At 44.2% G+C, this 23,259-nt stretch overlaps 1 protein-coding gene across 7 annotated transcripts in view; it reads left to right on the top strand.

Annotated features, from left to right (window-relative positions):
* Tgfbrap1 (transforming growth factor, beta receptor associated protein 1) overlaps window positions 1-23,259 on the top strand; it is a 50,355-nt gene that overhangs the window by 15,533 nt on the left and 11,563 nt on the right. For 5 of the 7 annotated variants that reach the window (NM_001106907.2, XM_039083260.2, XM_006244792.5 and 2 more), the window contains 6 exons: window positions 7,253-7,954; window positions 12,169-12,363; window positions 15,208-15,362; window positions 19,667-19,749; window positions 22,056-22,397; window positions 23,137-23,194. In NM_001106907.2, coding sequence (NP_001100377.2) covers window positions 7,253-7,954; window positions 12,169-12,363; window positions 15,208-15,362; window positions 19,667-19,749; window positions 22,056-22,397; window positions 23,137-23,194 — 1,535 coding nt within the window. Of the gene's footprint in view, window positions 1-2,271; window positions 2,392-7,252; window positions 7,955-12,168; window positions 12,364-15,207; window positions 15,363-19,666; window positions 19,750-22,055; window positions 22,398-23,136; window positions 23,195-23,259 lie in introns of all 7 variants that reach the window. The other 2 variants (XM_039083262.2, XM_006244791.5) reach the window with 1 other exon arrangement.

The raw sequence follows: 23,259 nt of genomic DNA, 5'->3' as shown, positions 1-23,259 counted from the left end.
TCCTTCCTTCCTTCCTTCCTTCCTTCCTTCCTTCCTTCCTTCCTTCCTTTTTTTCTTTCTGAGACAGAGTTTCTGGCTGACCTGGAACTTGCTATGTAGACCAGGCTAGCCTCAAACTCAAGAGATCTACCTGCCCCTGTCTCCCAAATGCTGAAATTGGAGGCACGTGTGAGCGTGTTCAGCTTGGTGTCAGTCTTTTTAAAGGTAGTTATTCTAGTAGGTATGAATACATGCGTGAATCTCGTGAAGCATAATGGAAGTTTTTCTGGTGTCTAATAATGGTGACTGTGTTTTTGTGTTCTTTTTGCTCATCGATGTACCTTGTTTTATGAAGTGTCCTACTGATTTTTTTTTTTACTCATGTGGAAAATAAGTTATTCTTTTTTTTTTCTGTTGGCTTATGCGTGTTTTATGTGAATTGCCAGATGTATGAATTGCAGTTTTTCCTCCCAATATGGGCTTGACCTACTTGTTTTATACTCTTTTATGTTTTTCTGTCCCTTCCTTCCTTTCTTTTCTTTACCTCTTTGAGATGAATTATGTTGCCCCTAGCCTCTAGCTTCTAGAAAACAAATGATCTTCCTGCCTAACCATAAGTGGGACTATAGTCAGGCATCGTAGTACCTGGCTAGCCTTATGTTTTAATTACATACTGTAGTTTGACAGCTGTTTCTGAAATCTGAAGTCTACATCCTATTTCTTTCTTCCATTTCAAGATTGTTTGAGCAATTCAAGGTCCTTGGATTTCCATTTAAAAATTTAAAAGTAGTTCATCAGTTTCTGCAGAAAAAAACTACTGAGATTATAATTTAGGTCTTTAATGTATAGGAAAGGATTTTATTTAGAGATCTTGTACATTCTTGTTAGGTGATTCATACATTATACTGAACACATTTTAAAGTTAAAATTTATGATTGTCATGTATAGAAATGTAGATTACTTTGATATAATTTTAATTAAATATCTCAATCCTTACTAATTTTAATAGAATCTTTGTAAATCTCCCTGTAGACATGCCATGTAGACATTTGAATATTAGTAGCTGTATGTCTTTGATGTCAATTCTTCATAATTTCTTGTATATTGTTTGTTGGTTTAGGTTTCTAGTTTTATACTGACAGACTCCCAGTGCAATTTAAAATAGACAAAGTGAATCAGCATGCAAGGAGTGCTATAACTGTGATGGTTTGTATATGCTTGGCCCAGGCAGTGGCACTATTAGAAGGTGTGGCCTTATTGGACCCTCATCCATGGTGCCTGGAAGCAAGTATTCTGCTAGCAGACTTCAGATGAAGGTGTAGAACTCTCAGCTACTCCTGCACCATACCAGTCTGGTCACTGCCATGCTCTTGCCTTGATGATAATGGACATTTGAACCTCTGAACCTCTAAGTCAGGCCCAATTAAATTTTGTCCTTATAAGAGTTGCCTTAGTCTTGGTATCTGTTCATAACAGTAAAACCCTAACTAAGACAGAAGTTGGTACTGGGGACTGGGGTATTATGATAGGCCTGACCATGCTTTAGTTTGAATAATGTGGATTTGGAAAGCAGTAGAATGCTTTATATGGGGCTTAATGGGCTATCCTAGTAGGAATATGGAAAACTTTGTTACTGAGAGTGATTTGAATTGTGCAGACCTGCCCCAAGAGGTTTTAGTAGAGAATTATAATATGTGGCCTAGAGACTGTTTTTGTGGTATTTTGGTAAAGAATGTGGCTACTTTTTGCGCTTGTCTGAAGAGTCTGCCTGAGGCTAAGGTAAAGAGACACAGATTTTGCATTCACAAAAGAAGTTTCTGAAATGCCCATCATAGACTTTGTTCTCTGGTTAAGTCTCATAAAGAACATTTTAAACAAATGTAGCAAGCTTGAGAAAGGAAAAATATAAACCACATGGTTTGAATTTTAAAGGGAGGGGCTGGAGGAAGTGAAATGGAGCTGAATCCTGTGTTCAGGGATATTAAATTGAATTAAGGGAGTAGTGACCTTGGGGCAAGATCCCACCCAGCCAAGTTTAGGTCTAGGCTTGGTAGTACAAGCCTTTAACACCAGGAGGCGAAGACAAACAGATTCAAGGCCAAGTTCTTGGCAGAGAACAACTTAAATCCAGGCTTGGTAGACCACACCTTTAATCCCAGTGCCTAGGAGACAAAGGTGCCACAGCCTAGAACTTCAGCATTTTGAGTAGGACTCCACTTATCCTACCACAGATGCTAATAACAGTCATCTTTGTTATTTTAAAGAAAATAATTGTAAAGTTTTGCTATTTAGGTCTGGAGAGATGGCTCAGTGGTTAAGAGAACATAGTGTTCCTACAAAGGATCTGAGTCTGGTTCCTATCACCTGTGTCTATAACTCCAGCTCCAGTGGATCCTGTGCACCCTGGTCTCTGTGAGTAACAGCACACACACACACACACACACACACACACACACACACACACACACACAGAGAGAGAGAGAAAGACAGAGAGAGAGAGAGAGAGAGAGAGAGAGAGAGAGAGAGAGAGAGATGCACATATAATTAACAAATAAAATACATGTTTTAAAACTTAGGCTATTGGGTTTTTTTTTGTTTTAGGTAGTAGAATAGTATTCTGCAAGCTTTTGAAATACATAAATATTGAATTTCAATTGATATTTTATGCATCTATTAAAGACATTTTTCTTTTTTAGTTTGTAGGCGTGGAAAGTTAAATCAACAGATATTACTATCTTGTGGACCTTCCTGTAAACAGACTGCCAATAGAGTACTCTAACGTAGCCACATGTTAATTTAAGTGTTTGTCGATTGGTTGACTCAGGTGCTAAAGGGCATGCTTAGCTTTTTTGAAAGAATGACCTAATTTCCCTTTTGGAGGAAAGCACTAGTGGGCTATAGCATTAGAGATGTGCTTTATATCGGCTTCATAAAATTAATTCTCAGAATAATTTTTTTACACAGAATTTGTATTATGTGATTCTTAAATGTTTAACAGAATTTACATAGAGAACCCTGTGCTTGCTTTGGGAAGCAGTGTCCGTGAAATCAAAGCATAGCCAGTGCTCTGTAGTTCATAACCTACCTCATATCTGAGCTGCCAATCTTGGCTGTAGGCCATGAGGAGAGAGAAGCAAGGCCTGAGAAACCCACACAACTGTTGTCTCCAAGTCAAGAAGACGTTAGCTTTTCTTTTTAAAATCTTATGTTTATGGAGAAGGCCATGCTGCTGCAGTGTGCATGTAGAGATCAGAGGACAGCTTGAGGGAGCTGATTTTCTCCTTCCACCATGTCAGGTCTGGGGATCCAACTCGGGTCCCTGGGCTTGACAACAAGCAACTTTACTTTGTGATCATTCCTCTGATCCTACATGGACATTTTCGAGGACACATTTAATCATTAGTGCCAATATCTTTCAAAGACAAGATGCATAATCTCAAGTTGGTAGAGAATAGTGATTAAGATTGTTACATTGCATTAAAGTAACACTATGAAAGCCAGCCAATAGGAATGAAGCTTCCTGGTCAATACCAGCTAGATACCTTCATGTTCTATAGCTCAAATATATATAAACATTTATATATGTTTATATATAAATGTGTGTGTTAGCCCGTTGGTGTCTAATAGCAGCATTGTTGCCTCCTTATAGGCTAGGTCAGTGTGTGTGTGTGTGTGTGTGTGTGTGTGTTTGAGTTTTTACAGTGGTAAGTAGGCCACAGGCCACTGGAAGGCCACACACATCCAAGACTATATGGGTAGCACAAATTTTACTCGATGGGTAAAATAAATAAATAAGGACCCAAAGTTAACTCAGTGGGTAGAGAACACAGTGTATGAAGTTCTCGAAAAACTAGTTTTAAAAAAGTGATGTAAAAAGCAAATACAAAGACCTTTATTTTAGCCTTTAGGCAATATTTTTCTAGTTCCCATGTATTTACCATTGCTTAATTAAAAGAGAAGGCACTTAGCAGCTGTGGTGACATATGCCTAATATTCACAGTACTTGGGAATGAAGGAGGTGGCTTGGGGTTAAGACTAACCTGTGCTGTGAGAGACCCTGTCTCAAACTGCAGCACGGAGAGAAAAGAGCAGGTTTTTAATTGAAAAACACTTATTAGTATTATTTTGCTATATGTCTATTACCATGTGAGGCCTGTTGCTCAGAAAACCCAGAAGGCATCCGACTCCCTGGATCTAGAGCTGTAGATGGTTGTGAGCTGCCGTGAGGGTGCTGAGAATTGAACCCGGCTCCTCTGGAGGAGCAGCCAGTGCTCTTAACCACCTCTCCAGCCCTCTGAATTTTTTTTTTTTTAATTTAAAGATATCGACTAGGGCTGGAGAGATGGCTCAGTGGTTAAGAGCACTGACTGCTCTTCCAGAGGTCCTGAGTTCAAATCCCACCAAGCACATGGTGGCTCACAACCATCTGTAATGAGATCTGATGCCCTCTTCTGGTGTGTCTGAAAACAGCTACAGTGCACTCATATAAATAAAATAAATAAATCTTTAAAAAAAATAAAGATATTGACTAGAAAACATGTCATCAGCAAGACTTGAGCTGGCAGATCATGAGACAGTACTGCATTTGTTTTTAAGTGCCATAGAATTAAGTTTTTGTTTTTGTTTTTTTTTTTAAATAGACATGTTCTTGCCGTACAGTTCTGTCTCCCTCCTCTCTTCTTTACTCACCCCCTTCACTAAACAGGAAGCATTTGACGTATGATATTCTTCACCACAAATGTGTATAGTTTATCTCTATGCTGAGGGAAGACGGAGACTAGAATTATATAGAACTTGCTTTATGACATTAAATAAGAGGAGTGTGATGGTAGGTGCCCAAAGCTTGTTTCTCTCTCCTTTCCAAAAGGCATGAGATACAACTCATATTTTAAATGGCAGAATCATTCTATCCTGCCATCTCAAAAGACGGCCCTGATTGATCAACCAATGAAAAAAGACATATTTTGTGTTATTTTGTGTTATTGCAGGCTTAGGTGTCTCCAAGCCTACATTTCAGTATCTCTGGTTTACTCATTAGCATTTAAGTGGGAAGGTTGTCTAGGTGGTTCTGGTGATTCTGTTTGGTCTTCACAAATAGATGGTGCTGTTTTAAAGAAGAGAGAAAGTTGTGTTCCCAGAAATTACTTGCAGAGGTCCGTATGGGTTCTAGCTGTCCTGGGGCTCTGGGAAGTCCTGTGGTTTAGAGACAGGTAGGCAGCCTTGGTGTGTGACCTTCCCTCCTTATCCCAGCAGCTGGGATTGCTGGCCTGCATCGGGGCCAGAAGTAAGAAGCCTCACCTCTTTCTTTCCCTTTACCCTCCCCTACTCTTGTATTTTATTTTATGAGACAAGGTCGTACTGTGTAGCCCTGGCTGGCACTGAACTTGTGGTAGTCCACTTCTGCCCTTCGGAGTGTTATCACACCAGCAATTCTTGTTTGTTTTCCTCTGTCCTTCAGTGCAGGTTGGTGAGATAGCCATGTCTGAGAGCAGAGCATGGTAGCATTGCCTTTCTTGGAGCCCTGGTTAGGAAGTAAAGCAGATTGAGTGGCTGAGAGCAGCAGAGCTCATCACAAAGGAAGGAGTTAGTCATCTCGGTGAAATGAAGAGCTTCAGAGCTACGTGCTAGGTAGTAAACACTATACCTGCAGATTTAATTTCCCTCAGTTTTGTGAAATAGGGGCTGCTGTTTCTACATTTACTTTATAGATATGCAGACTGGAAAAGCTAAGTGTTTTTGTCTTTCTACAGCATAGTGCTGTAGCCTGGGTGATGTGTAAGCAATGGGGCTGTATTGCTCACACGTTCTGGTTAGAGTCTGTCTTCCTAGAGGTTCCTTGTGCTACTTCATTACGAGGGACACACAGCTCTTGGCCCTCTTTGTGAAGGGCACTAAGCCCATACCTAGGGTCCTTACACTCAAGCCTTGGTCTCAAGGTCATTTTACCTTTCATTACCACACCAAGGAAGATGAAGCTTGAACTCATGACCTGGGGAGAGACATTCCAACTTGAGTTTGCATGATAGAAATCAATTGGTAGGTATTCCCCCACACAGTTCTCCCTTTTGGGCTTTTGGGCTCAGGGAAAGGAGTCACAGTCTGATGCAAAATACATGCCATTGACTTAGTAGAGGAGGGGGTGCACAAAACTGACATAGAATCTTTGAATGGAAAGACATTAGAGATATTTTGGAACTCAACTCCTCACTTTCCCTGAAGGAACTAACTTTCAACCTTCAGAGTAATGTATCAAAAAACTGGAATTAATTTCTCATAAAGAGATCCCATTCTATCTCTGGGTAGCGAAAAGTGATGAAGGCAGCTCTCTTGTGTTGGCCTGTGTATGGTCTCTGTCACATCTATTAGCCTTTACATTCCCTCTAAATCTGCTGATCTCCTGCCCCTCACAGGAGTTAGAAGTTGTGCTTGAAAGCTGCCTTTCTACCCCTGAGAAGCCTTCTACAGGCTTCTGCATCTGTAGACTGTGAAACCAGAGTCCTTGTCAGAGGAGACCTTAGGAAGCCCAGGGTGCTTTTCTTCCAGTGAGGCTATCCAGTGACTGCCACACCGGTGACTTACTCACAAATCCACTGAACAGTTAGTTCATCTCACCACCTGGAAGATCAGAGACTGAGGCGGATCTTTGCTACTCAGTGTGAATGTGCTTATTCTAGAGACAAGTGTGACGCCAGAGCATGCCTCATAGAGAGGCGCACAGAGGGGTTCAGAGCATAGTTTCCACCACTCTCTTGAACACACATACAAGCAGATGTAGACACTAAAGAAGCTTGATGAGGCTCCTACTGCCTCTTTCAGAAGTGTATCCCTCACATTGTGTGCGCGTGCGTGTGTGTGTGTGTGTGTGTGTGCGCGCGCGTGTGCGCGTGTGCGCGTGTGCGCGTGTGCGCGTGTGTGTGTGTGCGTGTGTGTGCGTGTGTGTGTGTGCGTGCGTGCGTGCGTGTGTGTGTGTGTGTGTGTGTGTGTGTGTGTGTGTGTGTGTGTGTGTGTGTGATGTCTCCCAGGAACATGGAGAAAATTCTTTGGGACTTTCAGCTCTGTTGGGAATGGGTGGAGGGTCAAGTCATCCTAAGCACACATGTGTACTCTTTCCCAGCACAGCTGGTCATGGGAACTCTGTTCTTTCTGTTTTCTAACAGTGTCAGATTCTTCAGTTGAAATGATGGATGGGGAATCAGTGTATCTCTCACAGCTTCTTGTTTCAGTTTCTTCCCTCTTCCTGTAAGATTGAAACTCTCTACCTATCTTCCCACAGATTACGCAGTAGACATGATGAACATCAAGGCCTTCACCTTGGTCTCTGCAGTGGAACGGGAGCTGCTGATGGGTGACAGAGACCACATCAGCATTGAGTGTGTGGAGTGCTGTGGCAGGAATCTCTATGTTGGCACCAACGACTGCTTCATTTACCACTTCCTGCTGGAGGAGAAGGCCATGCCTACAGGGACAGCTACATTCATTGCCACCAAACAGCTACATAGACACCTGGGCTTCAAGAAACCTGTGAACGAGCTGTGTGCAGCCTCAGCTCTTAATAGGCTGCTGGTGCTCTGTGACAACTCTATAACCCTGGTTAACATGCTGAACCTGGAGCCAGTCCCCTCAGGAGCCCGCATCAAAGGGGCTACAACATTTGCAGTGAACGAGAACCCTGTGAATGGGGACCCTTTCTGTGTGGAGGTGTGCATCATCTCTGTGAAGCGTAGGACCGTCCAAATGTTTCTGGTGTACGAGGACCGAGTACAGATTGTCAAGGAGGTGTCCACCACAGAGCAGCCTCTTGCTGTGGCTGTGGATGGCTACTTCTTGTGCCTGGCCTTGACCACACAATACATCATCCTGAACTACAGCACAGGCTTTTCCCAGGACCTGTTTCCCTACTGCAGTGAGGAGAAGCCACCCATCGTCAAGAGGATAGGCAGACAGGAGTTCTTGCTGGCTGGCCCAGGAGGCTTGGGTAAGGACATCTGGGGAGTTGCTGCTCATGGCACCTGCATTCTGCCTGCTGTTTTAGGCCTTTTGCAGTGGGAGGGTGTGGGTTCCACAGTGACATATGTCACTTACTGACATGGTCCTAAGAAATATACCATTAGGTGCTTCTGTCATTGTACAATCATTGGAGTATCTGTTGGTCAGTTAATATGACAGTCTCACTAGGGGACATGGCATTCACATGCCTTTGCTGTAGACCAAATGATATATGGCACATGGCTGTAATCATGAGTGCCTGGCAGCATTGGAAATGAGTGGCTATGGCATAATATGTCTTCATGACCAATGTGTGCTAAAATCCCATTGTGACTGTGGGGTCACCATTTTCTACCAGAGTGGTTTTTCAGATATAGTCAGTGAACTTGATTAACACCTCATTAATAAAGAGAGTCAGGATTCACATTAGGGCTCATTCTTGGTGATGACCATTTGACAGGTTTGCCCAAGTGTACAGTAACTTGTAACCACTACCATGCATACAGAGTGCTTTCACTGCTTTAAAAGTCCCTAGGCTTGACCTAGTCACCATGAACCCCCATCCCATCTCCTGGCAGCCACTAACCTTGTACTGTCTTCATAGTTGGTCTTGGAATGTATTGGAATCATATAACATGTAGCTTTTCAGTGTGGTTGCTTTTACCTGACTATGTATTCAAGACTCTTTCATGTCTGTTCATGGCTTGATAGAAGAAGAAAATGCTTGGTTCCAACGTCCTTTGCCCTAAATGTTTTCTTTCCTATGGAAAGCATATATGCATATGTGCCGGGTATTTCCATGTCTCTCTTGGTAGGGTTATTTATATTCCTCTGAGACAAATGGCCAGTGCTTTCCCCCCAGACTTGGTCCTTGGCAGTGTAGCACATTCTTTGGGGCAGGCTGAGACTTCCTTATGTGTAGGAGTCCTTGTGCCTGTTTAGGCTACTGGGCTCACCTATTCTGTATGCTTTCAGGCTGGTTGGGTGGGTGGCTTATTTTTTGTTTATTTATCGTGCCAATGATTGAACTTGGCTTCATTTCTGCCAAGCACATGTTCTATCATTCACTGAATTCCCTCTCCCCTCCCCAAGCCTCTGTCATCACTAACCTTGCCTAGTGTCCTTTGTATACTTGAGACACGGACATATCTGCCTTTCCAGTAGTTCTTCCTAGTTTTTGCCTTGTAGAATCTCCTCTTATAAAGTCCCATGTAATCCAATGTATCTACTCTTTTTGAGTTTTTACTTTATGATTCTGAGTTGTAATTAGGAGACTTCCCTGTCTACCAGGTTACAGACAAAGTTATTTGTATTTTCTGATGTTACCTATGTGGTCTCCTGTCTTACCACATAAAGAACTAATTTTAATTGCTATTTTTTTATATGACTGTCTACTATGGCCACAAACTGTTGGCAGAACCCTTCTCGTTGCTGCTTTTGGTGGCAGCCTTTGATAGACACTAACTTTATGATACACTGGATCTGTGTCTGGAATTCCCATTTCATGCCACCCGTCCTCTAGTGCAGCCCTAGCTGCTCTGGTTATGAAGGCTTCACAGGGACACCATTGGAGACCCATGTTCCTCTCTTGGTCATGGTGTTATATTAAAGGGAAAGCACAGTCATATTTTGGGTGTGTTTACCCCCAAGTTTACTACGTCTCAACTGTATGATATCATATGTATTGAACCAACCTACCTAAGAGTCATTTTGCTTGTAATGAATACAGTTATAAGCAAATAGAATAGTGTGAGGTCTCTTATGTATACCGTATGTAGATATAGGTTCTATAAATAGCATCATTACATGGCTCCAGAAATTAAGTTTAAACAAATTACTATCAAGATAAGTGCACATTTCAGCACAACACCTATTTTATTTTATTTTTATTTTTATTTTTTTAAGATTTATTATATATACACTGTAGCTGTCTTTAGACACACCAGAAGAGGGCATCAGATCTCATTACAGATGGTTGTGAGCCACCATGTGGTTGCTGGGATTTGAACTCAGGACCTCTGGAAGAGCAGTTAGTGCTCTTAACCACTGAGCCATCTCTCCAGCCCCCCTATTTTATTTTTGATTCTGCCTTTCTCTCTGCATGTTGCTTGTGGACCACTCTTGTCATAAGAGATCATGCATGACCTTTCGTAAGGAAGTTTTTTATACTACTTTTGATTGTCTCCCTTGATGGTGTTTCTCAGACAAGGAAAATTATGCAGTTGCTTTTCATGTTATCTGGGCTTAGATCACAAGTGGGCCTGAACCTAGAAGGGATGTGACCCAAAAAAGAGTGGTCTTAAAAGTTGGTGTGCCCTTTCCAATCTCTTAGGTTGCATGCTGACCACATTTAGGCTCCTTCAGTAGTGTAAAAGCAACAGACTTCATCGCTTCCTGAAAGAAGAGAGCTAGCTGGGACACCTTAGCAACAATCAATCTTGTGCCCCTCTTCCTAGGGTTTTTTTTTTCCCTAGCGTGACTTGACCTCATTTGGCAGTTAGGGCTCTAGTTCTTCATTCCAGTGAAACTGCAGAAGCCGTGGTCTGTGACACCTGGTTTCTGCCCTCTTTATGTCAGAACCATTAGCCAGAGCCTCAGTACTGTGTGATTCTCTTGAGGAGGTAAGTGAAGTGATTCTGACTTACAGTGTTGAGGGTCTCCATGCTATCACGGGGCCGCGTTGCTCGGAGCATAGCTGTTTGACCCAGAATTCAGCAGAATTCCTGGGGTGGCTCCATGCTCATCCCTTGCCCATTTGTATTTATCTCACGGCGTGGTGGAGGCAGCATCACATTCAGCCTTCTTCTCCCTTTTGGCCTCTCTGGCTGACTTCTGTTGGTAGTACTCACCTCCCCAGCTTCTCCATTCACAGCTGTGCTTCACTTCCTCAGTGTTTTCAATGCTGTTTTGTATACTTGGTGTTACTATTTGCTGTGATCAGGATGCCTGTCCTTAAGAGGGTCCCTGTGTTAGAGTCTTAGTCTCTAGGGTGGCCACTGGAAAATGGTGGCTCTCAGCCTAGTACAGTGGCTCTCAGCCTTTCTAATGCTGTGACCCTTAATTTAGATCCTCATGTCGTGAAGAACCCCAACCATAAAATTATCTTGTTGCTACTTCATAACTCTAAGTTTGCTGCTGTTATGAGTCATAATGTAAATATCTGTTTTCCAGGGGTCTTTGGCCCATTCTAATGGTCCTTCAGCAACCCACAAGTTGAGAACCGCTGCTCTAGGCAGGTGGAATCTGGAGAGAAGTCCTTAGGGTGGGTCTTGACAAAGGTTAGGTTCCTCCCTCCCCATTTCAGTGGGTTTGCTTCCTGGTTCATGAGGCAGATAACATGGTCCTGCTTCCTGCTCCTGCTAGGGCGTGCTACCCAGGCAGAGACCCAAAGCAATGGGGCTCTTGGTCCCTCATCTTATACCTACCTCCCCTCCCACCCTGCATTATAACAGAAGCCATTGATTGCTTCAGTGATAGCCAATCATTTGGAAACAACAGTGTGATGCTTTCAAAGGTTAAAGTTAAAATGGATTGACACTTCTGAGTCAAAATATTCATCTCAGTATTCCCTAATATCAGTGCCTTATGTACAGTGTGCATAACCGTCACAAGCTTATTACGGACAAAGGCTTCATAGCAGTTATCTGTCTTGAATCAGGAAACCAGTTTTCTGTATTATAGCATATGTATTCTTATACTTTATACATGTTCTCAGTGATAAAGTGGGAAGACCAATAATTAATGCTCAGACCTCAACTCTAAGCTTAGCCAGCTTCACATAGTAGAGTGTCTGGTACATGGCAGGTGCTCAGTAAATATGTCGACCAAAGGTGTGAAAAAGGAAGAGCTGAAGCACAGAGGCAAGCTCGTGGAGGAGTGGATATGAAAGAAAGTGTGTCAGGCTTCCTTAGCTGCTTTCTTTCTCCTGTGTGGGGACATGTCATTTATAAACGGGCATGTAAGTTCAAAGGAAACATCTTAAAATATCGTTCGTAATTAGAAGCAGATATGCTATATGCACTCTGAATACGGTAGTTCTCTCCCGTGATAAAGTCATGGGTGGGTCTTTGTACAGGAATATATTCTGTCCATTCTACACTGCAAGCCTGCAGGAGATTGAAAGAGAGTTACTTTTCACCCATTCACTTCGATGGCAAAAAATATCTGACAGTTACTTGAAGACACCTCCTTTTTATTTTCTAGGCATGTTTGCCACCGTGGCCGGGATCTCCCAGCGTGCCCCTGTGCACTGGTCAGAAAATGTAATCGGGGCAGCTGTTTGCTTCCCCTATGTCATAGCGCTTGATGACGAATTCATCACAGTTCACAGCATGCTGGATCAGCAGCAGAAACAGACCCTGCCTTTTAAGGAGGGTCACATCCTGCAGGACTTTGAAGGTACCTGTTGAAATAGAAATCTTAACATTTTCATTCCAAACCTTCTGTGATCTTTCTACAGTAAATGTTATTGGGGACCCATTAGGAGCTGGGCCTTATGCTGAGAGAAGATGCATTAAAGAGCTGGAGAAATGGCTTAGTGTTGTTAAGTGCCCTCACTGCTCTTGCAGAGGACCCGGGTTCGATTCCCAGTACCAGGGTGCTCACAGCTGTGTATGTGCACCCCACACATGCACAAATGCACGCACGAGCACACAAAAACACTCACACACAAAAATAAGAGAAATAAACCTTTGAAAAGGAAAAAATAATCCGTGTAGTGCAGTTTCTATGCTTCAGGGACAGCGAGGTTAAGGGTGTAATAGGCATTTCAGTAAAGAACCACAGTGGTTTAGGACTTGGCTGGACATATCGGAGGGTGTCCTAGGGGTGCCATTTAAGGATGGATAGGAGTCAGCCAAGCAGGTGTATGCAGAGCCTTCTAGCAGGGAAAAGGGTGTTTCTGAGCAAGAGGTCCCACAGGCAGGTCCTTGGTGTGTGTGGAAGGTGGAGGCATTGAGGCTGCAGTGTGATTAGGCACAGTTGACAAGTAGCCTAAGTGTAATATGCACAAATTCCACTTCCTCTCTATTCCATTTTGAACATTTTCAAATGTTCAGAGAAATCGAATGAGAGACAGAATGAACCACACATTCCCTTCATCCAGATCGAAAGCCTTGGTGTGTTTGCAGCATGGTTCATAGATAAATGGTGGGCATTGTATCACTGATACTGACCTGTTTGAACACAAATCTCCTAAGAACATTCATAGCTGAGAATGTTAATGTTTGTTCTTTAGCACCGTCTGCTAGCCCACTGCCTTAGTTAAAGAAATGCCGTGACCACGGCAACTTTTATAAAGAAAAGCATTTAATTGAAGCTGGGCTGTGGTTTCAGAGGTTCAGTCAATTATGGTCATGGCAGAAAGTATGACAGCGTGCAGGCAGACATGGTACTAGAGAAGGAGCTGAGAGCTCTACATCTGAATCAGCAGGCAGCAGGAAGGGATACTGAGACATTGCTTTGAGCTTCTGAGACCTCAGAGCGCACCCCTCAGGGACAGACGCACTTCCCCCAACAAGGCCTCACCTCCTAATAGCACAACTCCCTATGAGCCTATGGAGGCCATTTTCTTACCACCATACTGGCCAATACTCATGTCCCCAACTTGTCCAAAGAGTGGCTTTGAGTATTTTATAAATCTAAATAATACCTTGTACTTGCCATTTAAGGATCCCTTTGTTCTCTGAACAGTGCCTTCCTGGTATCTGAGATGCTGGGGGTATATATAACCTTAGTAAGAAAGGTAGAACCGACAATGACGTGGGTCAGATCCAGTTAGGTGCTGACATGTGAATTATAGTCGTCCATTGGTACACACACGAACAGGTTGCATTATCCCTCTTGAATAGTAAAGTACATGGATTTCCCTTTTATGACTTGGCTTAGTATTAGCTTAGAATCTACAAACATGTTCTGGTTGGTTTTAAATCATCTCTAAGTTACTTAAAGCCACATGCAAACTATTTGAGTATTTGTTACTTCATTTATTGTTTGGAGAACTATGACAATGAAAATAATCTCATGTGCAGTTACAGACACAGTCATCTCTTTCCCAGATAGTCTTGGTTCCTGGTGGGTTGAACCTACAGATTCAGAAGCTGCAGACATGTAATCTGCAGACATGTAATCTGCAGGCATGTAATCTGCAGGCATGTAATCTGCAGACATAGTGGGGGTGACTGTGTATTCAGGCTACAAGACTTTGAAAATTGAGTGGTTCAGACTAGTGTGGGGTTGTAGACCTGGAGGAGACCTATCTTATGTGAGAGCAGAGACTCCTTGGAAGAGTAACTTCAAGCAGAGGCCAGACACTGACAGAAAACAAGGGAAACAACTTTCACTGGGATGCAGGAGATAGAAGAAATAAGTTACTACTTCCTGTGAAGAGGGACTGCTGAGTTAAGAGAGGGATCGGTGTTTAATTCAAAAGCTCAGTGGAAGAGCTCGTGTGGACTGCAGTCCTGACCCTTTCACAGACTGACTTCTGTAGAGCGGTGGTTCTCCACCTTCCTATGCCGTGACCCTGTAATACATACAGTTTCAAGTTGTGGTGACACCTCAACCATAAAATTATTTTCGTTACTACTTCATATCTGTAATTTTGCTACCGTTGTAAATTGTGACGTAAGTATCTGTTTTCTGATGGTCTTAGGCAACCCCATGAAAGGGTCGTTCAACCCCCAAAGGGGTCAGCCCACAGGTTGAGAACTGCTGCTGTTAAGGCTTGGATACAAGGACTACAGTAGTGGACAAGGACAGCTGGCAGGATGGTAGGGAAACCAGTAAGTGGGCAGCCTAGGTGGTATATGGATGGAAGGGAAACGAGAAATACTATATCGTAGTCCATTAAAATCTTTATGCAGACCAACTTAAGAAGGAAAAGATTCAGTGAGGTTTTGATGACGTGCCATGATGGAGCTCTGTAACTTCATTGCACTCTGCGTCGCATGTCTCTTCACGGGTTTCTAAATCAGTGGGGAGTGTCACATAGAAAAGGGGTAAAGAGCACATTTTATCCTCTCGCAATGTGATATTAAAGTTTACCCTTCCCAACAGTTGTCATGTGGGCAGAAGGAAAGGGAGGCATCATACCATAATCTTGTTTGGAATGGTATTGGAAAAGCCCGTGGGAGTGATTAGCAGATCAGATAAGGGCCCAGTGTGAGGAAAGCAGTCGTGCAGTGAGGGAGGCAATGCTTTTCCCTTCCAACAAGGTTAATGTTTTTTCTTTTCTTCCCTCAGGAAGAGTGATTGTTGCCACAAGTAAAGGAGTTTACATCTTGGTTCCATTACCTCTGGAAAAACAAATACAGGATCTATTAGCAAACCGGAGAGTGGAAGAGGCTTTAGTCTTGGCAAAAGGAGCCCGAAGGAACATTCCAAAAGAGAAGTTTCAGGTTGGTAATTACTGGTCCCAAGAAAGCATGCCTGTAAACACAGGCATTCAGGTTTAGCCACACTCACTGGGCTCCCTCTACAGAAGACCGTGTGCAGGACTTTTGTGCCCATCCTGTAATGATTTTCAACATATCTCATGTTCTGTATGTAAGGAAGCAAATTTCAGAACAACCAAATGCCTCAACTAAGATTGCACAGCTAACTCTGGGAAGGTCAACTTGTTCGTTCCTCCCTTGGTACTCTAGGCTCTATTTGAAATCAACTCCCTTCTTCAGTTACCACCTCAGAATAGCTATGAACATGGTTCTTAATAAACAGCAGTTAGGTCAGGCCAACTGGTCTCTAATTTTAGAGTATGTGTTTGTTGAGGTGGGGTTAAATTAGTTTGGATGCATGTCCTCTCCGTAGACAGCAGGGGCCGCTTGCATCCAGGATAGCTATAAATGAACATTTATAAATCCATTTTGTATAAATCCAAACGTGTAGACCACACGTTACCATGTCAGAGTGTCAAAAGGCTGCCCCCAAATACACCCGTTGTTTTTAAGTCATCTGCAGGCAGTGCTTTGCCCACAGCGCAGATGAAGTACCTCTCACTGCAGCAGCCCAGCCTTAAGTCATCTGCAGGCAGTGCTTTGCCCACGGCGCAGATGAAGTACCTCTCACTGCAGCAGCCCAGCCACCTCATTCCCTTGCAGACTCCGTCTGCCAAGTACAGGAACCACAGGCACAGACCACTGTACCTGGCCAGGAGAAAACACACAGCGCACAGGAGAAATGTTAACTTTAAACATTATTTATATAGTAAATGCAATCAACCAATATCAGTTACATTTCTAAAATTCTTATTTGATCAGGTGTCATTAAGGGCACTACCTATTTGAGAGTGTTAAAACATGTTAGCGGAACCTGGAGGCCGAGACCTGTAAAGCTATTTACTCTGAAGCCTGAGGTAAGGCCTACTTGAGGTACAGAGTGGATTCAATGCCAACCTGGGGATTTAGGATACCCCTGTCTCAAAGTAAAACGTGACATGCCCTTGCCTAGCGTGGGTGAGGTCCAGTCCCTAGTGCTGCAAAAAGAACAACAAACAACTAAAAGGATGGTGGTATGTAGCCATTTCTAGTATCATCTGAACCAAGCAGTCAGATTTTACCCATGATTCATTGCTATGGCTGGAAAGATATGTTTGGATGCAAGTTGCCTCGTAGAGCAAACAGTAGTCAGTCACTTCTGCAGGTGAATGATTAGCGCGTGCGTCCTCCGCAGTTTGGGGATTTGGAAGGAGAGGTCTCTGTAAACAGAGTTCTTAGTTGCTGAAGTGATACTGACCTATGAGCATGCAGCAGGGGGCAGCAAACTCAAAGGCACAAAGCTCCTGAGTGCTGGCAGGCGCTTTCATCACCTCCCTTGTCCACAGAGTGCAGGCCGAGTGCAGAGGAGCTGCCTGGGCAGTGGGCAGCCATGGCATTGCGTCAGTTGCTGCTAAAGGGGTACCCTGTCCTTCTACAAGCACCAAGTGCACAGCACTCAAGCTATTCAGCATTTTCTTAGTTTGCTTTTTCCCACCTCTGCTCTGTTTGACAAGAGCAGACGTCATAGCCAGTCCTTGATGAAATCACATGAATTCCCTTGCTGTCCAGCCTCCGGCTCCTCCTGCGGGGTGCGGTGGAGGTCTATTCCTTTGCATTTGATCCTTGCCTTCTCCTGTCATGCTGCAAATTCAACTCTCTTGTTATGTGGGCGTTATTTTCCTTGAGCTATACAAACAGCCGTGTGTGTGTGTGTGTGTGTGTGTGTGTGTGTGTGTGTGTGTGTGTGTGCAGACTCATGCACATGCCAAGATTTCAAAAGATGCATCATTGCCCAGGTGAAGTGCTTCATTGACTGGTCCCATCCTCTTTTCTGGACACATCTTCTACAGCTCAGGTTTCCCCTGTAAAGCCTGTATCCAGCTCATACCTGTCAAGCCCAAGCCATCACATACAGTGAGTGTAAGTGTGCTGGCTCTGGTCTCATCTTCTGTCAAGAGGGCTACCAGTGCCATCATCCTAGGGACCCTGCCTTCATGACCAGCCCTAACTGCATCCCACACACTGCACCTCCAAATTCTGTTAACATGAATTTGGGAGTAACTTTGTAGATTAATGGAGACTTGTGAAGGTGGTGGTTCTGCCTCCCTCTGGGGTTGGAGAGGAGTGTGGGGGAGACAGGGTGACACAAGGGTGGCATTTGAGTCTGGTAGCCTCATAAAGATGCTGCTGTCACTGATTTCTCTGTACCGTCCTGGATATACCTAAGAATTTCCTTATGATTGACAGATCCTTTTAATCTTTCTGCCACAAACTTGGTCCATATTATTTCTACTTCTAGAAATAGAACTGTATATTGGGCAGAAGGGTTCCACGTTCTGCTTATTGTTTCAAGGTGGTGTAGTAAGTCCAGTCGTTGTGTCAGATGGCAGTTTTTAGAGACGAAAGATAGAGGCAGATAAAGAAGAGGCAGATAAGCAGTTTAAACAGTGCTGAAGTCAGTGCCCTGAGGAACTGCTGCTATGCTTGGACAGAGCCTTAAAACCACTGTGAACCAGGGCATAGCTCAGTAGCAGAACACTTGCCTCGCGTACACAAGAACTTCTGTTTGATGCCCAGCAATCCAAATGAATTCACACACACACACACACACTGAAAAGCAGTACAAATCATCTTCAGTTGGAAAACAGGGTGGCAGGGTGATGGTGTTACCATATGTGAAAACAAGCAATAAGATGTGTCCAGAAATCATTTCAGACAAACCTTACCAGAGCTCAGAAATGGGCAGTAGCCAATGGGAGGAAAGAGCAGACTTTCCTGAAGTGTCCTTTTTTGAGACAGGTTTTCTCTGTGTAACCCTAGCTCTCCTGGAACTTTGTAGACCAGTCTGGCTTTGAACCAGATGTGCCTACCTCTGCCCCTGATTTCTGAGATTAAAGGTGTGCACCACCACCACCTAGCCTTTCTTTCCCCCAATTTTTTTTAATGTACATTGTTTTTCTGCCTGCATGTGTGTCTGTGTGAGGTGTCAGATCCCCTGGAACTGGAGTTACAGACAATTGTAAGCTGTCATGTTGGTGCCAGGAATTGAAACCAGGACCTCTGGAAGAGCAGCCAATACTCTTAACCACTGAGCCATCTCTCCAGACCAAGTGTGTATATGTGTTGTTATTGTTGGATGTTACAAGAATGGAAGAATCCTGCAGACAAGTGAAGTTGGATTTCTGTGGTCCATGTACAGGCTAGGTGGCAATTTACTCTAAGAACTTTAGACAGTCTGTTATTAATGTGAGCAAGTGTCTCCAGGAGATAGGGCACACAGTACTACCTTAGCTTTGGCTAAGAAGTCCATATATCTGTATAATACTTACGTTTGACCAGCTTTGTGTGTAAGGGAGGCCCATGCACCTATGTAGTACTTATGTTCGACCAGCTTTGTGTGTGAGGGATGTTCTGAGAATATTCCTGCAAAGTCACTTTCAGAGGAGTAGAGGAACAAGCCACAGCCCCTGAGGTCATTGATCTCCACCTGAGCAACGAGAGGCTGAAGCAGTCACAGAAGCCTGGTGGATTGAGCACAGGGGCAAAGCAATACATCAAGGGTTCATGTCAAACCTATGAAGCTCTGTGTGTGTATGGACATATACATGTGATGCATGTATGTGTGTGCATATGTATATTGTATGTGTATATGTGTATGTGCACATACATATGTGTGGACATATACATGTGTGTGCATATGTATATTTTATGTGCATATGCACATACATGTGTGTGTGTGTGTGTGTGTGTGTGTGTGTGTGTGTGTGTTCAGTTCCTCTACTCAGTAGAGCACTTCTCTGCATGCATGAGGTTCTGGGCTCCACCTCAAATACCACAAGAAGATTGCATTTGTGCTGAAAGTATATAGACTGTTTTCTTGGACATTATTCCATAAACGACACAATATAAGAACTGTTTATATTAGACTTACATACTGCTAGATATTACGGGTAATCTAGATTTGACTTAAAGCATGTAGGATGATGTGCATAGATTCTAAGGGATACAAATGCTATTTTATATAAAGGACTTTGGCCTATGTTGAAATCTGTGGGTCCCTGGAACTAGTGCCTTCCCACTTCTGAGGGATAACTGCATACTGAAGGATAAAGGTATTTTTTAACAAGTAACTTCTTATCTCTGTGGAATGCTGTAAGTTGGAATGTGGATGACATCTGGTGATGGCTTAACGTGTCTCCAGGAGATGAGTGATTCTTATTTCCTTGCAGGTAATGTACAGGAGGATTCTGCAGCAGGCAGGCTTTATACAGTTTGCGCAACTCCAGTTCCTGGAAGCAAAAGAGCTCTTCAGGTAATTTGAAATGTTGGTAGCAGGATGTCACTCAGTGTCCTCCCTCCTGGGAACCTCCGTCATCTGTGCAGTTTCAAGGGAGAATTATGGCACGGCTAGATGGAGATACGGGTAGGAATGATAAGGGCTGCTTGTGGTAGTTCACACCTTTCAAGATAGTTCCTGGTCTGCCCACTGTCCCAACTCCTGAGTTGACAGGCTGAGGAGAGTCCTTGAAGGTGGCAAGGCTGCCAAGCCTGGACAGTAGTGTTCCTAAGTGGGATGGTTATGTGTGGATTCTGAGGAATATTTATTCTTGCTACCTTCTTTCCAGAGATTTCACTGGAAGCCAAGTTTACAGAAAGCATTGACTTTTGGGAAGACCTATAAAAACTTTGAATCATATATAGATTTTAAAGGTGGTATGTGCCCGGTTGGCACACTCAGGAAGTGAGTCTGTCTTTAGGAAGACACACCTGCCATTCTGGCTGATTCTCCTGTGGGCCATCACAGGCCTCCCTTTTCTCTGTTGGCTCTCCTTTTCTCTTGCTCATCTGCATTCTCACAGTGTCTCTCACTCTTGGTTTTCCTTACCCATCTCTGTCACACCTTCAGCGTCACATTTACCCTGTCTGCTCTTCACTCTCACCAGCGTGTTCCTCACCATGGTTACTCGTAGACCTGCTCAGCATCTTCTGGGGAAATGAGTTTGCACCTAATAGGATCTTTGTCTTTAAAGAGCAGTGCCCCACTAGAGCATTCTGTGGTCTCAAGCTTCCTAACAAACAACACATATAGGAAGCTCTGTGCAGACCCTGTACATCCCAGGGGATGCTCTCTGGTAGGCTTCCTCTGCCCTTCCTTGAGAATGATTGCTGAATGATTGAGGATGATGATCAAGAATGTGCTGAAATACCCAGTAGGTTTAACGTCCTCCTCTTTCACAAAAATGGGGAATAGGGAACAGGTCTCCGAGGGAAGAAACCATTTCCTGAGGAGTGGCTCCCAGCAATACTTTTATCTATGCCAGTCCAGGTGCTGCCACTGTCTGGTCCTATAAAGACGGTCAGTCCTCAGTTTAAGTAGACCCCTTGCTCATTCGCACCTCCGCAAATCCAGTTTTGTCCTGACAGTGTCATGGCCTTGACCCTCACAGCATAGGTGCTGCCAGCACATGCTCTGGTCAGCCTAAGATACCAGGCGAATGTCCATGAGTTCATGCCTGGAAAAGTCCCCCACTGTAGTGAGAGCTGAAGCTGGCCTGTCTGTCGTTAGGACGAGGCTCTTATGCCTCCGTTATAAGTCTCTCAGCAGCACAGCATTACACCAGTGACTGTCCGCTCTGTCCCAGTGTCACTGAGAACAGACGTCTGGGTAAGAAACTTCTCAGACAGCAGTGATTGACTTTGACCTTGTTCCTGTACTGGCCCTGACCTTAGATCCCACCCCATAACTGTGCCAGAGGCCATACTCCTCGATCATCATGGTTGGCACCTGTGAGAAAACCCACACGCTGTTCATGTATGGGACCAAAGCTGTCTTCTGGAGGTCCTCAGTCTGTCTTCATACCATTTAACAAACTTGGCCTTTAAGTAGTAGAATGAGGATCTGAAGGACAGCAGAGAGCCTGTGCTGCTGAAGAGCCACAGAAGCTTGGAAGGGACCTCTCCCATCAGTGTGGGCCTCTCCTGGCCAGAAAAGGAATCTTCCTTCAACAGGTTCCCCCTGCATCTTAAGCAGTGAGCAGAAGTTTCCTGTATCGGGAACCCTCCTGGTGTCCCCAGTGTCTTGACTTGACCTTGGCACTTGACTCTTAGGCCTGATGGTTCTTTACTGTGAGTGTGTTGGGGCAGGGCTGTCTGGCACATTGTAGGGCCTTCATCCGTAGATTCTGTCTGCCAAATGTTAGTAATAGCATGGTCCAGGCTAGGGTAAAGTCCCTTATTCAAGCACCACTGAACCATCTATTTGGAATTCAGCATCAGGAAAATGCTGTTGGTCCTGGCTCAGATTGATGCCACAGATTGATGCCACGTTGTTCTTGGCATAGTTTGTTCTTTCCTGAGGAATTCCAGGGCTCACTGGGTTTTCCTCATAGTGCAGGTGTCTTGATGTCGCACCCGCCAGTCATCTGTACATGTTCCTCACCCTTGTCTCCTCTGCTCCTTTTGGAATCGTGTTTGGTAGTGTTTTGTTGGTACTAGAAAATTAGGATGATGGCTTGGACACATTCACACCCATTGATGTGTGCCCTCCAGTGTTGTTAGTGTGCCTATGTGTACTCTCTCTCTCTTTTTGCTTCATTTAGTTTGACACTGTAATTGCAGAAGCAGCCAGCTGGATGTTCGGGAGCTGATCTCTCTCTACCCCTTCCTGTTGCCCACCTCCTCCTCCTTCACCCGGTCTCACCCTCCTCTTCATGAGTACGCAGACCTGAACCAACTGACCCAAGGTGACCAGGAGAAGATGGCCAAGTGCAAGCGCTTCCTCATGAGCTACCTAAATGAAATCCGCAGCACAGAGGTAGCAAATGGCTACAAGGAAGACATCGACACGGCCTTGCTCAAGCTGTATGCAGAGGCTGACCATGACAGCCTACTGGACCTCTTGGTCACTGAGAACTCCTGCTTGCTGACCGACAGTGCTGCCTGGCTGGAGAAGCACAAAAAGTGAGTGAGTGTTCTTAGCCCCATGTGGTGAGGCTTTCACTCTAGCCTGCTTGCACTCCATGAGGCCCCTTGAGACTGACTCAGCCAGCATTGGGTTTGGATGAGAAATCAAGATCACAAGAAGTTCTTGTGACAATAGGTACCAAACGGTCCTCAGATGATGATGTCCTCCTGATCTAAAGGGCCTCAGAGAAATTGACTCTTATCCTTGTTCTTCATGTTGGAAAGCACAATGTGAATTACTGTGAGCTTTGTTAGTAAGTCCAGCAATTCAAAACACCCTGCTGTCAGACCAGGACTCAACCTTAGATAATGCTCCTTGGTAATAATAGTGCATTAGAGTCACTCACAGCCAAAGTGACTGGTGTCTAAATAGTTGAGCCTTCTTGATCTTGTTGATCAAGCTCACTTAGAACACTGCATTTCGGTAGATTTCAGATTCCAGGTTTCAGATTAGGGATGCTCAGCCTGTTTGGTTTCAAATCCAGTGTACACCGACACCTGATGGTAGTGACTCAGGATACTGTATTTATAAAAAGTTGTGAAATGTTCCCAGAAATTTAAGGGAGAAGGTTCCAGCTAGCACTTAAATATTTTGAGATGTGTCTCTGTAAGGAGGCCTGGTCTCTCCCAGGGCCACCTCCTGAGTTGGAGGAAGACCCTGGGCAGAGCACGAGCTGTGCGTGTCCCCGACGTGCACTGCGTCCTTGTTCATCATCTCCACCCCGCTCTCCTGCAGGTACTTTGCACTGGGGCTGCTCTATCATTACAATAAACAAGACGCCTCTGCAGTTCAGGTGAGTCCAAAGGATGCTCGCCACTCGGGCCGTGAAAGCGGCAGCTGTGCGAGGCTCGACACCCT

Source organism: Rattus norvegicus, chromosome 9 (assembly GCF_036323735.1).
Source record: "Rattus norvegicus strain BN/NHsdMcwi chromosome 9, GRCr8, whole genome shotgun sequence".
Classification (NCBI taxonomy): domain Eukaryota; kingdom Metazoa; phylum Chordata; class Mammalia; order Rodentia; family Muridae; genus Rattus; species Rattus norvegicus.
Note: the sequence above shows the minus strand (reverse complement) of the source record. Positions and strands in the feature narration are given on the sequence as shown.